The following is a 20,474-nucleotide window of genomic DNA, read 5'->3' on the forward strand; positions in this document are numbered from 1 at the left end:
TACATTTTAGATGAAACTATATATAACTGTTTTCCCTATTTTTTTATTTTATAGCAATCTTTTTAAAAAAATACTGTAATGTCAGCTTCAAAGATATATAGAGAGGAAACTAGAATAGAAACCTACTCTGTTCTTTATAAGATTCTTGAATTAAGGCCATATATAACACTAAAAGGTTAATCATAAAATAGTACAGAAAGAGAAAATTTCCTAAAATAACATTCATTAAACAAGAAAAAAAAAACGAAATCACTTTAAACTATAATTCTTATGCTTAAATTCTGATCACTAAACCCTAAACTCAATTATAAAATATGTATTTTGTTGTATAATCTATAATTATATGTTCTTAAAATAATTTAGTTTTCTAACATGTCTAAATAATCTTATAGTTAAAAAGGAGTATACTTGTATTTTTACTTTTTAATGAATGTTATTTTGAGATTTTTTTCTTTCTCTTCTATTTTGGAACTAAAACATATGAGGGTATTTCTCTATAATGTTTAATTTCTTAAATTATTATTTTGTTTATTTTCTGACAAAACATAATGTGTCGTTAGTTACTGCAATATAAACAAATTATAAAGAAAATACATTTGAAAAGCAATAATGCCCCCTTGCTAAACCTTGTGTACACATATAGACATGTGAGATCGCTTCTTTTTTTTTTCTGAAAAAGGATGTGAGATCACTTTTGACTTTTCTATATAAGGCATCTCATTTCTTCAATTAATACACAAAGATCATATTTACCTTCATCTTTCTACTCTTTCACGTCTTGTGTTTTTTATATATCTCGTAAACCCTAGTAAGTCATACAAGGCCAGCTATCTTTCATTTAATACATCCCATACTAAACAGGCTCTAGTGATGTTAATCTTTTGTTTTTGTTAAAGGATTTTCTAGTGATGTTAATCGTTAAATTATATTTCATATATACATTTCAGTATGAGAAAATATTTGTATAGACATGCATGTATATATGCATATTTGTTTAGGTTTATAATAACTTGTGTTCTACGTGTGTTTTTCCTTTCTTTCATGGATATGTTTTCAACTGACTCTGAAGCTCATAGATTATTGTCGTTAGGTCGTGTTGGAGTGATCAAGAAGTACAATATCAACATTTGGCGAAAAGAAAAGTACGAATATCAATGGATAAATATTACTCGGTACGTACGTTCTTCCCATATCTCAAGCATTAATTTTTCTCGTATATATATTTTAAATTTATGTATATTACTCAACTCCTCTCAGGCATCGAACTTCTTCGGTAAACCCTTAGGCGGTCATGACTATTAGGGATAAATGTCCCACATCGGATATTGGAAGGAATCCTTAACAATATATAAGATGGATGAGCCACTCCACTTAGCACCAATTGGTTTTAGGTTGGAAACGCATCTAGCTTAACATGGTATCAGAGCCCGATCCATACAATCCAATCCGATCCATTATCGATCCAGCCCAGAGTCGGCCCATCGATCCTTGCCCGAACATTCCGAGATTGACGCTCAAAGAGCCATCATCTCGAGGGGGCGTATTAGGGATAAATGTCCCACATCGGATATTGGAAGGAATCCTTAACAATATATAAGATGGATGAGCCACTCCACTTAGCACCAATTGGTTTTAGGTTGGAAACGCATCTAGCTTAACAATGACAGTAACAGCTCCGGTATGATAGACTATACGCTCAACGGAGACCTTCAACCGCAAAAGCAACCAATGCTACAACAGCAGCCGCATCAACTGTCCCCTTCCGAATTTGGAGCAACGCCTTTTTTTGATAAAAAAATTTTTATAGACATTATGCATTTTGCAGACTTCGGTCCGAAATTGGCGTTGAACCGGACCAATAACCAAGCCGTTCACGAAACCGGGTTTGATCCGGTTTGCTTCTTGAAGTTCCCAGTCTTGAAGGAAAGGATAGAGGACCATATTCGAACCCAGCATCTCATGTCTTCTCATAGGACGCCTCAGGAGGGAGGTGAGTGTGGAGGAAACATTGGCTGCGTTTTTCTTGAAGACCAAGACAATAACTCCAGGCGACTCCGTTTTATTAGAGGAGGAGAAAATGAAGACAGGGACAACGATAATGTTACAACAAAGGAGGTGAACAGCAAGAGGAAGAGAGGTAGAACAAGCAAGACCATCGAAGAAGTGGAAAGCCAACGTATGACTCGTATCATGGTCGAAAGGAAACGTAGGAAGCAAATGAACGAGCATTTACGTGTCCTCAGGTCCCTCATGCCTGGCTCCTACGTTAAAAGGGTATGATATTCATAAATATATATGTACAACTAAGACCGTCTCAAACTATACGTTAATAAACTGAATGTTATGCATATAATAGGGAGACCAAGCCTCGATCATAGGAGGTGTCATAGAGTTTGTAAGAGAGCTCGAGGAACTCCTACCGTGTCTGGAATCACAAAAGCGTCGGAGAATCTTGGAAGAAACCGGTCATAGGCAAACAGGGGACATGACCAGGCCAACAAATCCTTCTTCTTGCCCCGTAACTAGGGTAGCTAACCAAACTCAACCGCTCATAATTACCAAAAATATAACCGAGCTAGAGGGCGGAGGAGGACTACTGGAGGAGATGACGGAAAACAAGTCATGTTTGGCTGACGTGGAGGTTAAGCTACTAGGGTTTGATGCCATGATCAAAATACTTTCAAAAAGAAGACCAGGCCAATTACTCATGACTATGGCTGCTTTGGAAGATCTCCATCTCTCTATTCTTCACACTAGCATCACTACCATGGAACAAACCGTCCTCTACTCCTTCATTGTCAAGGCAAGTTCCACTTGCTTACATATAATACTAATAGGAGTTTAAGTACCAATATACATTACCAATTTTGTGGCACTAAGATACACATTATTTAAGGGCCTAAAATAAATACATTATATTTGTTCATTAACCTCTTTATGTAGTAACTGCTAAAGGTTAACATGAGGTCGATGTAAACATGTGCAGATTACAAGTGAAACGAAGTTTACAGCGGAAGACATAGCCAGTTCCATTCAGCAAATATTTAGTTTCATTCATGGATGTACTATCATGTAAGGATTTACATATTTGTCCCTATGTTAATACTATTTCGCTTAAAGATATTTTAATAATTTTATGTTGGTGACCTTAAAAACAAAAGTTGTGTTGGATGCATGTTGGTTGTCTTTTTGTTTTATTTATTTGCACATTTTAGATGTCATTATTTTATTGTGTTAGATTTGGTGTAGCATCAAGACTAAATTAAATTTAATGTTTGTGGCATGTTCGCTTAATTTGTTTTTTTTAGGTGCTAAATGTTAAAAACAATCTTATTTTTTCCTATAGAAGCATGAAACCCAAGGTCAAAATACGGTGGATTATCATTTTGATATTCTTATTGCAATATTAATGGAAATAGAATACATTTAGAATCATTATATGGAAATAATTGGTCATACATTATACTACGAAAAATATCTTGAAATAATGAAAATGTTAAAATTGAGTAAAAGTAAGTTAGACTAAACATACAATTAAAATATGAATCATAATCACGTGATCACATATTGACCATCTAGATTTTAATAATCATATATGTAAGCATAATATAGTAATTATAATTATATATTTATTATTTTTATCTTATTTATTAAATTAAAAGTTAATTATACAATCGCTTCTATTAAAATTTTAAATTTCGTTTCGTATATATATGTTATGATTCCAATTTTAAAAACAATTTTAAATGATAAAAATATCTTAAAGTTAAAAACCCTACTTAACGATCAATTGTTTGACAAAATTTTTTGAACTAAACCAGATTATTTAGCTAATCTTATAGTTAGACTGATATAAATATTTTACTATGAATAACTTAACTTGCTAAATGTAAAAAATTACAAATTAGTAATTTCTTATATAATTCCATTATTTGGTATGGCAATTTATAATTGATGTTTTATAACTTATTGGTGCTCATATATTTTTTTTGTAACTTAGTGGGGCTCATATGTTGTTTTATCAAAATATGTAAAATGTTGAAAACCCTTGTCAGATGATTAAATTTTTTTATCTCGTGTATATTACAAAATATTTGTTTAAATGTTGGCCACTAAAAATAGTTAAGAAGATGAGCTAGTCCATTTTAACTAATAAAACATTAAAACGATTTGACATGTCAAATGAATGGATTATTCAGTCTAAGTTCATAAGCCTACAATTATATATATCAAATTTAAAATTTTGACTCAAAATGTAAAATATATATATATATATATATATATATATATATATATATATATATATATTCGCCAATATTACATGTGTTCTAACAAAGATACAAAAAGGTTAGACCTATATTACTACTCTTTGATGATTTAGTTAAACAATTACGACATGTCAGTAAGAAAATAACAAATTCAAGTTTTATAACAAAGTGAAGCAAGGAGTGAGAATCAGTCACATTTATGGGGCGTTATTTCGTCTCGTGGGATAGTATTTCTCAAATATTGGATTAATTTATCAGCAAAAAGTTGGGTCAATATCTGAAGTTTCATAAAACTAGTTGGCGACTGTTCTGACTTGTAAAACCATTTCCAATGAGTTCTCTTATATGTATAAATAATTGTGGGAGTTTCACAATAAATAAAGTTCTTAAGAATTCTTAAAACTTTCTTTTAATAACTCTTACTTATAGAGTCCACAAAAATTATGAATCCCATAATTATTTATACATATATAATATATACATAACACATATATTAAAAACCCCAATAGAAAGAACTTCCACTTTTACCCCCACTGAAAATGCTCTAAGAGCCTTTTTTAATGGGAAATAAATTAGCTTACATCAATGAAATATTTAATAGTATTCTATTTCGATTTTTTTGGATGTCTTGAAAACCATAAGCAACATCTTTTTTTTTTAACACTGAATCCATAAGCAACATCTATTTTCAAAATTACCTGATGAAAAAGTGTGATTCTAACAATGATAAATCGAAATGTTGAACCAAGGTCAGCACATTGACTGAACCGGTCATGATCTCTTCATCTTGCACGGAATGAACCAAATCTCCAACTGATTCCACAAGGGCTTTAGTCTTCGATCTGGTCTATGTCCAGACCGAGAATAAGAGTGTATCATCAACTTGTTTGATATCTACTTCATGGGCTGAAAATACTTGGTTTCGACCATCTCAAATTGGCCTCGTTCAAAACCAAATCCGACATGTTCCTCATGCCCATTTGGTTGATGAAAATCCTTCCTCCATTCCAAGCTCCTTCATCGACCAACCCAGCTCGTATTGCTGGTCGCAAGCTGGCTCATATTCCTGGCAGATGAGATATTTTAGGAATTCCTAGGCTTCCTCCTATACGTAGTCAAGAGAAAAATAATTTGGCATAAAATCTATTAATACTTCGACCCAACAACTCTGGCATCCACCCAAATAAAAATAGGAAAAAGTATAGTCAAAGTTTAAATTTTGACATTTTTGAAGGTCATAGCGGTTTCAGAAACCGCTGCGACATACCACTACGTTCTCATTTTCCTTACGGTTTTCCCTAACCACATCAAGATCTCAATATTTTAACGCTTGAGTTCACGGCAGCCTACGGTAACCGCTAAACCTGAGCGTTCGGGTTTTTGGGTCAGGTTCGGGTTGGTTCCTTTCGGTTCATGGTCTTTCGGATTCAAAACATTTGGACCTAATACGTACTTAAGAATTTTTGGTTCGGGTTCGGATCGGTTCTTCTTGGATCCGGATCGGTTCGGATCTATAATTAAAATACCCACAAATACCCATAATTTTTTGGGTCCATATTAGGTCCGGGTCGGGTTCGAATATTTAAAAAACATAAAAAATATGACATATTCAACTCCATTAAATTTAGTCGATATTTGTCATATATATCTAAAATTTTACAAAATAACTTAAATGAAACTATTAATATTTAAAATAAAACATTTTTAAACTCTAAATTTTACATTGTAAAGCTACATATTACTTAAAAATATTACAAAATAATAACAAATATTGTTAACAACAGATATTTCAACTAAATCATAAAATAATATATATAAAATAAAACCAAAAAATCATAGTTTTGGATATACATATTTTTAAGTCAGGTACAAATCGCTTCTTATCGGATCAGGTCTATTCCGGTCAGCTTTTTTCGGATCCGGTTTTATTCAGATCGGTTCCTTTCAGTTTCGGTTCTTTTGGGTAAAAGAAATTTAGATCCAAAAGTACTTGTAAATTTTCGGTTCGATTTTGAGTTGGATATTTTTGCATTGGTTCTGGTTCGGGTTTTCTGGTTCAGGTTAAAATGGCCAGCCCTAGTAATCGATGTAACATGCTGCTGTGATTGAATAAGAATTCATGGAATCTGTCAGAAGTGTCTTAGCGGCTTATGCATCTAGCATTGGGTTCGAGGTTCAATCCGTCCCGCATGACCTGCCAATCCGCGTGTCGACTCTATTTTTTTACTCAAAATTGCAACCCGCATAACCCGCGAAAAAAAATCATATATCTGAACCCGCCCGCTGAGATTTACTGGTAGCCAGCGGAACCCGTGGATAATATTAAATTTAATAAATAATTATTTTATTATATATTAATTATAATAAATATAATATAATATATATATTTATAATTTAAATTATATAATTTTTATATATTTTATATTTAAAAAAAATTTAAAAAAATATTTTTTCATTTTACGAGTTGGCGGTACCCACTGCTCAAATTTGGCAGACCCGCTGAACCCCGCTTAAAATCTACTCAACCCGCACCTGCATGTTGAAACTTCTGAATCGGTCGACCCATACCCGGGGTGGAAACCGTGGATAATGATCCAAATTCCCACATCTATGTGCATCCCACTGTAACTCTCGATATATGAACAATGGAGTACAAAGGGGTCTTTCCATTCCACAACAAATGTTTGGAAAGATTATGAATTCATTAAGAGTTCAAGAACTCACAATAGTTTGGTGCAACCGCTGTCGATGCTGCTGCGAGTTTTAAAAAATGGCATCATGCCCTTTTGCTTCTTCACTTTTTGTCTCTAATCCATTCTGGTAGCTCATAATTCACCAAGTAGCCACTTATATACCTTATAATAAATGTAGTCTTAGGTAACCTAAACAATATCTAAATGATCAAAATGCAAAAAAATCATCAATATATTATTTATTCTTTCCTATATATAGAAAATTTTGTTACTTCTACTCAGGGTCGGCTCTGGGCTAAAGCCCATAAAGCAATGGCTTTAGGCGCCAGAGAATATTATATTTTAGGGACACCAAATTTTCATAAGTTAACTTTAGTCTAGTGTCTTCTGCAATGCTCTTCCTGTCTTGAGCAAACAGGTTCGAAACCTAGCGTAATTTTCCTTCGTAACTTGATTATGTTACATGTCCCTTTTTTCTTATGTTCTAACATCCGTAGACATTATTAAAAGACAATTCTTTTTTCTGTTAACAATAAATGTTACAACAAATACCTTAAATTATAAATTGTGCATATTATATACGTTCCATACTTCCATTGTTTCATTGTGATTGGTTTTAAAATTTTAATAGGAATAGTAGCTGCATCTCCTTTAAAACACTTTTTATTATTCCTTCTTTTTTTTGTAAGTTTTTGTAAATTTGTAGAAACTTTTGAAATGCAGACAAACATAAAATTTATTATAGGGTTCTGATATATAAGACTATCAAAACTCAATAAAAATTCACAAACTAAAATTGAATTTAAAGTGATTTTTATCAAGTTTTGTTTTATTTTATAAAATATATTTTTCCCTTTTTTAATTTGCACAAATAATAAAACTTAGATAAAAACTAGCCAAGTGAAACTGCAAATATATATATATATATATAAAAAGATGAGCTGCAAATAAAGTTTTTATTATATAAACGGCTATAAGTTGTAGTAATATTTAGTATTATTTTGATTATATACTTAATATATATTAAAGAACAAATTATGGTTAAGGGACAAAAAAATTTCTCCTCGCTTTAAGCGTCCCACGAGTCCGGACCGGCACTGCCTCTACTTAGTGCTTACCCTTCTTCACCGAATTAATGACTATATACGTTTACATACCATCATAACTGTGCTGAAATAAATCAAAATCAAAAGAATTGCATATTGTTCCCCTCAAAAAGACCATCATAAATTGGCTTTGTTTTTTTTACCTGAAAACTTAGCCTTCTGTCTTGGAAGAAGATAGAAGTGAACAAAGAGAAAGTCGACCAAGGTAAAGCAAAAACTTTTCTAATAACAAGTGCTTTTATCCAGTGTAGCATTGGCAATTGGCTATGGATTACTGAAAAGTACTGTTTCGTTTCAAATTTCAATTAGCACAATGTCTGCTATTCAAACAGAGCGTCTTGGAAATTGGCTTACAACTTTAATTAGAGTCAAAATGTCAAAGTCAAAAATAAAACGTATCAAAAGCAATTGTATATGTTCTCGTTAGTTTTAAACAATTCGTAGACTTGAAATTGGCTTCACCGACCCCCTCCAAAACCAACTAAACTCGCCATTGGACTATGAAGTAAGGATACCACGCGCCTCCGATCCACTGCCTCCTGCATATGAATAAACAGTAAAATGTGATTGTGTTTTAAATTATAAACATTTATAAACTTAGAGCCGCTGGGGACATATGAATAAACAGTCGCTTCAATCTTGTAAAATGTGATTGTGTTTTATAGTCTAAAATGAGCAACACTGCATATTCATTTTGCGTATAGTTTGCTGAGAGTCGATCAAGTTACGACCTACCAAGCCCATCCACATATATAACCATTCCATTTTCCAATAAAAGTGGAAACTCATTACCAATAAGCTAATTTGTAGACAAGCCGTTAAAACAGTGTCATTCTTTAATTTATGTCTCTATATCCAATTTATTGTCCTCAACTGTAATATGTACCTCTTTTCTTCTTCTATATAATCCATTCCAAGCCATGCATCTAAGCAATCAAATTAGACCCGTAACAGCTTCAATATCTTTTCAAAATTCTAAACACAATCGGCCGTGAGAAAAACAAAAATGGCCATGAGTTTCTCATCACTCACCAATCTCGTGCTTTTATGTGCAGCTACGTTGCTTCTGGTCCACGCAGGTGCTCGCAACTTGCAGCAAACTCAGACTCTACCTGTTCATGGAGCTGCTTCTCCTACCAAAGCTGAGTCTCCTACCTTCAATGCCCCTCTCGATGACCGTAAGAATTTCATAGTGGGCGGTGCTGCAGGAGTTGGGGGGTTCATGGGGATGCCTGGTGGAACTGGTATGACGTTGCCGCTTCCATCCGGGACACCGCTTCTTGGTGGCTCCGGCGCGTTTGGTGGTTTGGGCGGTGCAATGGATTTTCCTGGTGTTGGAGCTAATGGGGGAGGTTCAGTTCCGAGTTCAGGAGGTGGTCTAGTGTCTCCATGAGAAAGTGAGAGAGAAATTAAGATGGTTGGTTTCTAGCTCTAGCATTAAGATGTGTTTAGTTTCTTTTGTACGTGATCTGAGTTTCGATCATATTTTGTTCTTGTTGCGTCTTTGTTGTCTTTGGCTGAATTTCCTCATCATTTGTTTGTTGTTGTTGTCGTTATGCTTGTGTGTTTTCTCTAGTAACTTTCGTTTTTATTTGAACCTTATCACTTATAATATGATGTATGGTAAGTACTTGACCATAAGATCAAGTGCAAGTCGAAAGAACAAAAATTACTTCAAAAGATAGTGGCCAGGGCCGCAACAGTACTAATGACTTCGACACAAGGTTTAATATTTGTCCAAAAGCCTTTAAAATCATCTTATTTTCAACTAATGGCTTGTCAAAGGACAAAAGAAAAGAAAAACAGTGAAGCAATTTCAAGGAGTACTGGAGTTTTGGTGAACCATGTATATCCATTTTCTTTTTGACAATTTGATACTCGATCATAGTATTGTCTTTAATTCCAGCAAAGATAAGCTAACTTAATAGAGTTTGATATGGAATTGCAGGAATTTCTACTTGGATTTGCTGTTAAATGTTAATTCTACTTCAAAAGCGTCTTCTTGTTGGAATTTTCCAATATAGACCGGCCTTTAACAAAAAGTGCAGTTACACGCAATGCACTAATTAATATATTAGCTGCCTGAGAAATATAAATTGCAGGCTCTTGTATCAAATCAACATTACTATGAGTATAGAGATTTGGGTTGATCTGCTTGAAGACTTTATTCTTCTTGTGTTAAAAATCTGCCTTTCCTGTATTTACAAAACTCTCTTGAAATATATATACAGTTTCATAAAGTGGGACATCAAACCAAAAGTAAACCTGCTTAGTTACATTTATCGCCGTCTAGATGTAGTATATTCTCTTTGCTTTATAGTGTTATCTTCAAAGACTTGCTTCCACATAGGGATCCATATTTCCCGAGCAACTGTGACCGCATCCAGCTTCTGCTTCAGCCTGACTAACATCACAGGCAAAGCCTTCTTGTGGTCTTCTCTTACAAATTCAAACATATCGCCTCGGTATAGCTTTTCGATGCATCTGTAGAACATCACTCCAAGATCTTCCACGCTCATCTCCTCCTTTATAACCTGTTCCGCACTCTCCACTGCGCTTTTCAGAGTTTCCATCAACATATCAGACTCAAACATGTCATCTTCGCATCTCGCCACTGCTTCTTCGTACTTGCTCAGTTTCTTACGTCTCGAAGCACCTTTGAATTCCATCACAGCGTACTTGTTGTTCAGTACCTTGTTAGAGACAGGACACTGTTCTTCCTCAGGGATAAGCTTATAGCTCGGTGTCACTCTTTCTAACAGCCTTGACGACGTTCTTGCTTTCTTCAGAGACCTTTCAGTACTCGGTTCCGGTCGCAATAGTCTTCTCTTCTTTCCTTCCAAATCCATCTTGTCTAAGCCATGCGTTACGTCTTTCACCAACTCTCGCTCCTCAGAAACCCTAATCTCAGCATCGGCTCCAATCTTTGGATCTTCTTTCGACTTCTTACCTACTTTAGCCCTAACCCCAAGACCATCTTCTCGTATTTCACCTTCTTCAAGTTCGAGACCCGTATCTTGAACGTTTCGTTGGGTCTTTCCACGTTCATCTTCTTGACCATTGTTCTTGAACAAAAGTGAAAGAGACTTACGAAACTGGCTGAGTTTGATTTTTTTCTTACCAAGGTCTTTAACGGAGGAGACTAACTCTAGCAACTCGGAAGGACCCAGTCCCTTACTGACCATCTTACAGAAGTTCTTGAGCGACTCAGCCTCAACCTCACTCAGTGCTTTACCTTCATCCTCTTCATCTTCTTCTTCTTGAGGCTTCTTGAGAAAATCTGTGAAGCATCGATGAAGAAACTCGTCGTTCTTGAACAAAACCAGAGCAGATGCAATGAGTTGGGTCTTGTCGATTCTTCTGCGATGAGAATCTATCAACAAGGAGGTGAGCGTCTTCAGATCCGCCGGACTTAGTCTCTCTTTGAAGATACTCCATAACTCGAGCGCGTTCTTCTTCTTCTTCTTCACCATCCCTTTCTCTTTGAATCTTATTTCTTCCTTGTTACATACGCGACTACTCTTATAACGATGCTGTTGAGTAGTCATGTATATATCTCCTTATATATTGGATGATAAAGTTATATAAAGCACCGATTTTATTTTTGTTAAGAAAGTTTTTTATTTTTTATTTTTTTCTGAAGAAACACAGAAAGTTTTAGTATTAATAAATAAAAATCTTGAAAGAAAAAAAAACAGGAGAACCATAGTAAAATATTTAAAATATTATAAAAAGTAAAACCTAGCTGGAAAAAAAAAGAAAAAAAAGTAAAACCTCTCTTCCGTGGAAAGGGTAACTATATGGTGAGTGTTGAATGCAATGGGGAATGCCATTATGGGTAGTCCTTTTCTTGTCTTCTTTAGTCAAGGTAAAGGTTTTCATTATATTGTTTCTCGTGTGGTGTTTGATGTTAAAGGTTATCTCTTTATGTCTGTAACAGGCTCCTCTTCTTCTTCTTCTGCTGGATTGATTGGCTCTGTTCCAGCTTTATACTCAAGCTTGTAAACCAAACAATGCCGAACTACACTGGTTCGGTTTCTGGTGCTTTCCCGCGGCTTGGGGATGGTTCCAGGGATTTCTCATGGTCCTTCAGGTGGTGTTATTCTACCTGGAGTTGGAGCTTCGCTTGGGGAAGTGTGCCGAGAGTACCTTAGTGGTAGATGTGCTTATTAGATACAAAGTGTCCCACATCGGATGTTGGAAGGGATCCTTAGTAATATATAAGATAGATAAGCACCTCCACTTAGCACCAATTAGTTTTAGGTTGGAAGCCCATCTAGCTTAAAATGGTATCAGAGCCCGATCCACGCAGTCCAACCCGATCCACATCGATCTGGCCCAAAGTTGGCCATCGATCCTTGCCCGAGCATTCCGAGATTGACGCTCAAAGAGCCATCATCTCGAGGGGGTGTATTAGACACAAAGTGTCCCACATCGGATGTTGGAAGGGATCCTTAGTAATATATAAGATAGATGAGCAACTCCACTTAGCACCAATTGGTTTTAGGTTGGAAGTCCATCTAGCTTAACAGTGCTAACACTATGTACTGCAAGTTGAGTCATCCTCCACAGAGTTTGCTCATGACTGCTATAGCTGCAACAACAAGCATGAGTAATCTTAGCCAGGTACCTATGGCACCTTCCGCTGCAGCTATGGCTGCTGCTCAGGCTATTGTCGCCGCACAAACCCTTCAAGCTCATGCTTCTCAGATCAGACAAAGGCTCTTTAGGTATTGTGTCATGTCATGTCATAGTTGGAACCATTGAATTTTAGTTTGCTTATCTTTGTGATACTCATGAGTTGTACTAGCTTCTGGTTTAGGTTCCCCGGAAAAAGAAGTAAAGGGGGAAGCATTGAAGAAATATCTCCAAGTTGGTAACCTGAGTCCACAGCTTAAGCAGCTTTTTAGCTTCTGTGGCACAGTAGTTGACTGTACTATTACTGATTCAAAGCATCTTGCTTATATAGAATACTCAAAACCTGAAGAAGCAACCGCTGCTTTGGCATTAAACAATATGGAAGTCTGCGGTAGGGATTTGAATGTTGAGATTGCAAAATCTCTTCCTCAGAAACCATCTTTGGATAACTCTTCTTCATCCTCACTACCAATGATGATGCAACAGGCTGTCGCGATGCAGCAGATTCAGTTCCAGCAGGCTATACTGATGCAACAAGCCATGGCTACTCAGCAGGCGGCGAATAAAGCTGCTACCATGAAGTCTGCCACCGAGTTTGCAGCAGCTAGAGCTGCAGAAGATTAGTAGGAAACTGAAACCTAATGGAGTTGGAAAAGACGAAAAAAAAAGCTGACCAGAAACCTAGGTGGGCTTCCATGACTATGAAAACATTGTCATATCTTTTGAGAGCTGAACTGATAATCATCACTCTTGTGCAGGTCACCATCTAACTCTCCTGCCAGGTCTTGATCGAAGTCAAAATCACCAATTAGTTACAGGCGAAGGCGGAGATCTCGGTCTTATTCACCACCATTTCGTTGCCCGCGAAGTCATAGATCAAGATCACCGTTAAGATATAACAGTCGATCAACTTACGAGGGGAGAAGGCGGTCATATAGAGATTCCAGTGATATTTATGAAAGTATGCGATACTGTAGATCAGATTATCACCATTCATCTAGTTCAAGGAGAAGTAGGAGTGTAAGCCCGCAAAAGAGAAAATCCAAGCAGATGATTCGGAGTTGTCAAGACATCGACGTGATAGCTCATCTCGTGGGGGATAAGAAGTCATCTCGTGCTGGTTCATGACAAATTGATGAGAGTAAAGAACACAAAAGTGTTTATAGAAGAATTATATTAGACTCTCATGAAAATAATGTTACAAGATGCATAGTTTATATACAGAATAAATCAAACTATTTCCTAAACTAATATGGAATAGTATATAATAGATAATGATAAACTTCATATTCTAATATATTGATGTATATCCTAATATTGACTATTCGATTGGATCGATCTTCTAGATCTCCCAATACCCTCCCTCAAGCTCATACGTGGTAACACGTATGAGATTGAACAATCTTCAAATTAGGTGGTAGAAGTAGCTCATGCACTAATCGTTGCGGAAGCTTGATGAATGTCCCATAGCTTGCGATTTTGCAAGCAAAGATAGATGATCTGAGTTTTGGTTTGAATGTTTGTTTTATCCATCCTACAATGAGATGATTGTTTGCTCTCCAATCTTCACGGTAGGGTGAATCGACTGCCGGTAGACTGTCGTCAAGAAATCTGAATCTTCGTGAGCTAATAGCCATACGAAAGTTGATGAATGAATGTTTGAATTGTTGAATGAATTTTACTTGCTTCAAATCGAGAAACAAAGGAATAGAGAATAAGTTTGATGATTTGCGATTTTGCAAAGACACCAAGACTATAATTGAATAAAAATATTCTTCTTCAAGTCGTGAATAAAGAAGTTTTTGAATGAGAAGTGATTGTTCTGCGATTTTGCAAGACAACACGAGAATAAGGATGTTTTTGATGTTTTTAGTTTTGTTCTTACTCTGATACCATGACAAATTGATGAGAGTAAGAAACACAAAAGTGTTTATAGAAGAATTATATTAGACTCTCATGAAAATAATGTTACAAGATGCATAGTTTATATAGAGAATAAATCAAACTAATTTCCTAAACTAATATGGAATAGTATATAATAGATAAGATAAACTTCCTATTCTAATATATTGATGTATATCCTAATATTGACTATTGGACTGGATCGATCTTTTAGATCTCCCAATAGTTCATGATCACCAAGGCGACATAAGGAAACTAAATCAACCCCTAGAGATGATGAGAAAACCAATCTTAAACGTAGAACACGTTCAAGATCTAGATCAGTGGAAGATTCTGCAAATAAGAAGGATGAAGCTAGAGGTCAAGGTCAAGATCTCGTGAAGGCTGGAAAAGAACCAGAGACACATCCCGAAGTTCTGATGATACTGAACCGAAACAGAGGGGGAGGTCTAGGTCTAAATCATTGGAAGTAAACAATGACTCTCATGAGGATATTAATGTTGCTGAAGACATTAAGGAGGAGAGGAGGGGAAGGTCTAGGTCTAGATCATTGGAAACTAAGCACAAGTCTTCTAGGAGAAATGAGCTGGACGAAAATAAAGACACAGGATCGCGTAGGAGGTCCAGGTCGAGATCAGTGGACGGTAAGCGTAGTCATGCCAAGGAGACACAGAGCAGGGACAAAACGTCCAAGCGTAGTAGTGGAAGAAGGTCGAGGTCAGTGTTTTCTGAGGGTAGGCATAGGAGAGAGAGAAGGCCATCCCCTGAATACTCTGATGAAAATAAATCATCATCAAGACGTAAGGGACACTCGAGGTCGAGAGAAAAGAGGGAGAGTTCAAGAGATAAAATATCTAAACGTCATAAAAGATTGCGGTCAGCTTCTCCTGGAGACGACAATGGAAAAGGTGATAGGTCACCATCTCCTGTTAGTTCTGAATGATTAGCTGTTTAGATAGTAGACTGGTCTTTTCTCCAATTCAGACGCTCTCCTTCTCTATTTTTATTCTCAATGCCACTTTCGATAAACTGCTCAAGCTTTACAAAAATTGTTTCTGCTTCACTTTAATCTTCGCCCAAGATAAAATAAGTGTTTCTCGGTTTCTTAGATTAGTGATGAATTAGAAGCTAAAAAGATGTACTGCTTCCTCATTGTGAGGAAAATATTTATATAAATGATGATTGCGATTTGATTTTCTTCAAACCTTTTCAAACTTTCCTCTGTGGAAGCAACTCAGTCAAGTAACATTTGCAATAAACATCATTAAATTTGTGTACTTATTTCAATCTTACATAGAAACTCGCCTTCTTACATCATTAAATTTGATGATGAAAAGCACGACAGAAAATACAACGATTTAGACACACAAACATGACATACTTGATAAAGAACAGAAACAACGATTTAGACACACTTGATAAAGAAAAGATACAACAAACATCACTTGAACTTCATTCTCCGTTACTTAACGCCTTGATTAAACAACACTTCGTAAGTTCCCCCTTTAACCCTCTCCATCTCATCCTCCGGCAACGTCACCATCACAACCCTCTCCTCGTTCTCAGCCGCCAGAAAAACCACCACCGCTCCGTCGTCTCCTATCCCTTGAACATTACAATACACCGATGTTGGAGATGCTTCCTTTACTTTCGCCTAGTAGATCTCTTCACCAGCTAAGGTTCGAGACCATAATTTGAAAAAGTGAGAAAGAGAGAATGGATCTCCCATGATATGTGCCCAACTTTAAGCCGAAAGCTAATCCACCGCACTTAAACCGGATCATCTACAGCAATAAAACCAAAGTAAACTTATATTTTACTTTTCATTGGCGTGCATCGATGCATGTCAGTATGTGTTCTTTCGCTAATTGAGTACCGATATTTCATGCTCTGTTAAGCATCTGAAACATTATATTTTAATTACATGTCATCAATACTTCTTATAAAATTATAAAATCTGCAAAAAAATAGTTTTTTCCCCGCGAGTTCCAGGCGAAAGCTTGATGGTCATGTCGCAAAAAGGCCATCTCCTTGCATGTTTATGTTTTATATTTTTATACTAGAATAAAACATGCGCCTTTCACATGATGAATTTATTTGTATGTATTATTGACAATTTTTTATATATTTGATCATTTTATTTATACATATATAATATTTTTTGTTATTATTATATAATTTTTTTTCGACAGACCGGATTATTTTTATTAAAAATTTTATTCAGTGTTGAGAGGCTTTTGAAACCTGCATTATAGTTATATTTTAACGTGGACCAATCAACATTACCTCAGGTATTTGTTAATTCAAGATTTGTTTTAAGATAATTATAATACAAATTTTAATAATTATGGACAATTGTTTTTAATTATTTTGGTTATAATCTTCAAAAGCGAATATCTCAATAATTTTCTAAGCTTGTTAGGTCAAACTATTTAAGCCTATATTATCGATTAATCATACAGAAAATAAAAGCTAAATTCGTAAAATAAAATGAAACATAAAAAAAAAAGAATAAAATTAAAAAAAAAACTAAAATATGATGATTGATTACAAAAAGGGTCCAATGGCTATTGTCCTCTTCCTTTCTCTTTTTGGTTTATTGCGAGGCACAGTAAAGTTATTTCTCAAGTCAAATCCGGTTTAAGCTTTAGTTTTGGTTTAGCTCAGTTCATCTCTACTCGTGGATTTGGTATGAAACATAAATAGTATAGAAAAATACATTAAAGTAAAAGAAAAAAGTGAAGGAGAGAAAAAGGCAGAAAAGAATCAAATTATGTTACAGACTTACAGTTGATAATGGATCACATTCACAGGTTTCATTCCTCGATTATAAAATCCAACGGCTAAGATATGCTCTCTAAACACTTTCCAGCAAGATCATTATCCCATCATTTATTACATAACAAACCCACATATATTTCGAATTATACCCACAAATATCTTTCTATAATAACATACAGCTGTAAGAATTTAATTCCCACTTCGATCCCCCTTAAAAAAGGACCACCATAAAAAACATTAATGATTTTTTTTGGCATTTTTAAAATTAAAAACGGAAAAATACAGAAATCTGTCCCTGTAAATAATTTTCTTTTCGGGTTGTAAAGAAATAAAAACAAGCATGTGATGTTGATGAAGAAGGGTGCCATTATTTAAGCGGAATCATCGGCGTGAGAGTTTTCCCTTTTTACCCTCGGCTGTATCCCGTAATAACCAACGTACCACTTGACGAACTTCCTCAACCCCGCCGCGAGATCCGTCGTTGGTTTATACCCAAAGTCTTTATACGCCAAGCTCACGTTAGCATGCGTGTAAGGCACGTCACCGTTCCTAGGCATTTTGATCAGATGCTTCTTCGCTTTACTCCCCAGCAATCCTTCCAAGATCGAAACCAGTCTCCCGACAGGAACCGGAGAAGTGTTCCCGAGATTGTAAACGCGTAACTGAGCCGGTCCTCGCTTCTTCCCGCCGCTTCCCGTGCTTTTCTCCGCCGTGTCCAACGCACCGACACATCCTTTAACTATATCGTCTATGTAGGTGAAGTCACGCGCCACTTCTTGATTGTCTTGCGTTCGGTAAATGTCGATTGATTTGCCATGGAGTATGGCTTTGGTGAAGAAGAAGTAAGCCATGTCGGGTCTTCCCCAAGGACCGTAAACCGTAAAGAACCGGAGTCCGGTTAAGGAAAGACCGTAGATGTGATTGTAAGTGTGGGCTATCTCCTCTCCTGCTTTCTTCGTCGCGGCGTAAAGACTCGCCGGCTGATCAGTTCTGTGCTCTTCGGAGAACGGGTTCTCGGTGTTGAGTCCGTAAACGGAGCTGGACGAAGCCCAGACGATCGCGGGCTGAGGATTAGCTGCTTTAGCTACCTCGAGGAGGTTAACGAGACCAGCGATGTTTGAGCTGATGTAAGACTGAGGGTTCTTCATGGCGTAACGAACTCCGGCTTGAGCTGCTAAGTGAAGGACGTGAGTGAAAGGGACGACGTCGAAGAGCTTACGCAAGAGAGGACCGTCGTTGAGATCTCCTTCCACGATGAACACCTGGTTCTTCTCTAGAAGCTCTTGTCTTGCTCTTTTGAGCGATGGGTCGTAGTAGTCGTTGAAGTTGTCGAATCCTAAAACTCCATCCCCGCGTTTTCGAAGCGCGATGGAGCAGTGGGATCCGACGAACCCGGCTGCTCCGGTCACGAGGACGGAGAGACCGTGTGGTCGTTTTGGTGTTGAGGATTGTCTCACGCGCTTCTCCCACGCGGCTCCTTCGCCTAGGGAGGAGGAGGAGGAAGAGAAGATGCCTGTTGATAAGAAGCTGCGACGGTGGAGATGGTGTGATGCGGCGGAGTGGCTGTCGGAGAGTGGATGGTAGTTGATAGCGAAGACAAGGACTAGGACAAGAGCGACGAGGAGTGTTGCTCGGAAAAGAACTTTAGAAGACGCTTTGAGAACTTTGGTACTGTGGATCTTGCGGAGGTAGCTGTTGTACCTCTCCAGCTTCACCGTCTTGCTTGTGTCCGCCGACGACGCCGACAGTGGCATTTCGTCTTTTTGATAAGAAAAACTCTAACTGGTTTTAGCTTTGTATGTGGATTCTTATCCTTGGTATCAAAGGGGCTCGAAACAATCTTAATTCGCAAAATGATGTTTATTTTTTTTAGAGGGTTTGAGAGTTTCTTTTTCGAGCCCTGGAAAACTAGCAAGGAAAGATCTGATGATTATAAAGAGAATGAGGAAATTTGGTGGTCGGGAACTACCTTTTCTGTAATTAAAATAATAGATCAACGAGTTAATTTCTAGAATAAATAAAAGTACTGTTGTATTTTACCCAAAAAAACAAAAAGGACTGTTGTAATTGTGATGGTGACGTTGGTTTTTTCACACGAGTGTTTGACTGTTCTCCATTAGTATACAATATAGGAAAGTTCTTACAGAGTTTACTTTTGCTATCATTAGAAAGTCATTTACTTATTTTCTAGTCAAAGATCTATCTGTTTATTAAGGGAAGAGGAACTATTTTATTTTCACACCAAAACTATCGTATAGTAACAAATATACATAATCTTTTAACTTCGGCTTAACTGCACACCAATTAAATATAACAGCCTATTTTTACAAACGATGAAAGTTCAAAACGTGTTTCCACACATACCAATACCAAGATTAGGCTTGATTTTAATGGCTTATGTCATTAAGACTAGTAAACCAGTTCGTATCCGTTGATATTGGTACAATCCGGTACAAACGAAGATCCGACTAGAGATCGATTTAAACCTGACCTGAAACCCTTTTAAAAGCTTCCAAATTGATTTCATCCTTTAAAACCCAAAAATCTAAAAATCTAAAGAAGAGATTTTGTTTCCCACAGAGACAAACCCATAAAGAATGAGTAATAACTCTGGAAAACAGAGAGAGACAGAAAATTGATGAAATTACCTGATTGAATCCAAGCGGAGGAGCAACGACATTCTTCGCGACAGAGAGATAGAGGAAGATGATTTGGGAATTTACGTTTTTAGGGTTTTCAATTGGCTTAAGTCGGGTCTTGGGTCGGATTATTAGATCCAATTGTATTAGGTTGATTTAATCCGGTTTATATTCTCTAATGGGTCATTTTTGGTTTAGTAAGCTTAGTCATTGGTTAAGTTTAAAAATAGAGAACACTAACCATCTTAAAACTGTTATTTGTTGGTATTAGTTCGTCCTTCAAAGTTTAGAGATAAACAGGTTTTGAACTTTCACGTATGTGGAAATAGGTTGTTATACTTAACTGATGTGTCATTAGGTCGAAATTAGAAGATTATGTACATTTGTTACTATATAATAGATTTGGTGTGGAAATGAGTCCTCTTCCCGTTTAGGATTAACTAATAA

General features: G+C 36.3%; 4 protein-coding genes and 1 pseudogene across 4 annotated transcripts; 3 read left to right on the plus strand and 2 right to left on the minus strand.

Moving 5' to 3' along the window:
* Positions 1-1,154: 1,154 nt before the first annotated feature.
* Positions 1,155-17,713, plus strand: LOC103833279 (transcription factor FAMA). The gene is made up of 3 exons (XM_033276161.1): positions 1,155-1,172; positions 1,654-5,657; positions 16,266-17,713. Exons 1-2 carry the CDS (start codon positions 1,155-1,157, stop codon positions 2,278-2,280), a joined length of 645 nt encoding a protein of 214 aa, XP_033132052.1. The 3' UTR covers positions 2,281-5,657; positions 16,266-17,713.
* On the plus strand, positions 5,686-9,681 carry LOC103832058 (glycine-rich protein 5-like). Its single transcript, XM_009108018.2, has one exon. The coding sequence runs from the start codon at positions 9,074-9,076 to the stop codon at positions 9,458-9,460; it is 387 nt and encodes a 128-aa protein (XP_009106266.1). The 5' UTR covers positions 5,686-9,073; the 3' UTR covers positions 9,461-9,681.
* On the minus strand, positions 9,541-13,031 carry LOC103832068 (paired amphipathic helix protein Sin3-like 2). Its single transcript, XM_009108029.3, has one exon. The coding sequence runs from the start codon at positions 11,613-11,615 to the stop codon at positions 10,347-10,349; it is 1,269 nt and encodes a 422-aa protein (XP_009106277.2). The 5' UTR covers positions 11,616-13,031; the 3' UTR covers positions 9,541-10,346.
* LOC103833289 lies at positions 12,610-16,024 on the plus strand (annotated as a pseudogene).
* LOC103832079 (UDP-glucuronate 4-epimerase 6) lies at positions 17,462-19,351 on the minus strand. Its single transcript, XM_009108040.3, has one exon. It carries the CDS (start codon positions 19,140-19,142, stop codon positions 17,760-17,762), a length of 1,383 nt encoding a protein of 460 aa, XP_009106288.1. The 5' UTR covers positions 19,143-19,351; the 3' UTR covers positions 17,462-17,759.
* Positions 19,352-20,474: the final 1,123 nt, after the last annotated feature.

The sequence above is a fragment of the Brassica rapa genome, chromosome A01, assembly GCF_000309985.2.
Source record: "Brassica rapa cultivar Chiifu-401-42 chromosome A01, CAAS_Brap_v3.01, whole genome shotgun sequence".
Lineage (NCBI taxonomy): Eukaryota > Viridiplantae > Streptophyta > Magnoliopsida > Brassicales > Brassicaceae > Brassica > Brassica rapa.